The 1,066-nt window shown below is 40.2% G+C and overlaps 1 protein-coding gene across 1 annotated transcript in view; it reads right to left on the bottom strand.

Annotated features, from left to right (window-relative positions):
• The window catches only part of LOC105448082, a 6,297-nt gene that overhangs the window by 3,657 nt on the left and 1,574 nt on the right, over window positions 1-1,066 (bottom strand). The window contains exon 7 of the mRNA XM_011686446.1: window positions 388-486. Coding sequence (XP_011684748.1) covers window positions 388-486 — 99 coding nt within the window. The remainder of the gene's footprint in view (window positions 1-387; window positions 487-1,066) is intronic.

The raw sequence follows: 1,066 nt of genomic DNA, 5'->3' as shown, positions 1-1,066 counted from the left end.
TCATATGGACATACAAACTTATCCTTTTGGGGATATCCTTATAGTGTCCACAAATGTATATCCTATGGACAGCTTGTAAGGCTCATGGATGTCCCGACCAGAAATGGACATAAAACGGATGTCCATAGGATATCCTGTGCTGTCTGGGTAAGGACATTGACTCGTTTTTGAACTCTTGAAAAAGCGCCTTCGACTCGCATCGTCCGCCTCGGCGCGTACCTGCGAGACAGCTCGTCTAGTTGCGTCATTCCTTACCCCCTCCACTTCCAGTCCCATCTCGTTCGCACACGGGATTTACTCTCACACTCAAACTTCCGAATTAAATATCCTGGGGTCCGGACGTAACACACTTATAATTCATCTTTTGTACGTGTAAGTCTTTTGTACATGTTTCAGTTTACGCTTTTCTTCTATTTCAGTCATATGTGATCCTGCTACTGATAAAGGTTGCACCCAAGGTTTATCTGCAAATAATTCTTGCATAATCTGAAACAAAGTACATAATGTCTATAATTAAAGTTATATATATATATATATATATATACACATATTGTAAAATTATAGTGTGTGTGTGTGTGTGTGTGTGTGTGTGTGTGTGTGTGTGTAAAAGTTACGGAAGAAAATGATTGTTGTGGGGAAATCCGACATACAGCGTGCAATTATGCGCGTGCAAAGTACCATTTATGTACGCATTAGACCATTAGAACGATATTTATCATCGTGTACGGACGTGTTCGTGGTCCGTTTGTGAACTTTCGCTAATCTAATATTGGATTGTATTTATGATTAGAAACAACCAATTACGATGCGAATTGACTTCCTTCGAAATATTCCACGCGCGCTCGCATTCGATAAGTCGCTCATTATATCATTCTTGACTAAGACGATTATGTATACATTTGCGATATCTTGTCACACTTAAATAATGAATTTGCATTTCGTGGAACTTTAACCTTTTACGGAATTGATCGGAGAGACAAGTTTCTCTCTCCGAAACCAGAAGCTGTTTCAGCGACGCGCAATGCCCGCGGGTGAAATCAGTTCAATTTATTGGTGCAAAGCGAGG

This window comes from Wasmannia auropunctata, unplaced genomic scaffold (genome assembly GCF_000956235.1).
Source record: "Wasmannia auropunctata unplaced genomic scaffold, wasmannia.A_1.0 LD336090.1, whole genome shotgun sequence".
In the NCBI taxonomy this organism is placed as follows: Eukaryota; Metazoa; Arthropoda; class Insecta; order Hymenoptera; family Formicidae; genus Wasmannia; species Wasmannia auropunctata.
The sequence above is the reverse complement of the archived record's forward strand: the minus strand, read 5'-3'. Positions and strand labels throughout refer to the sequence as shown.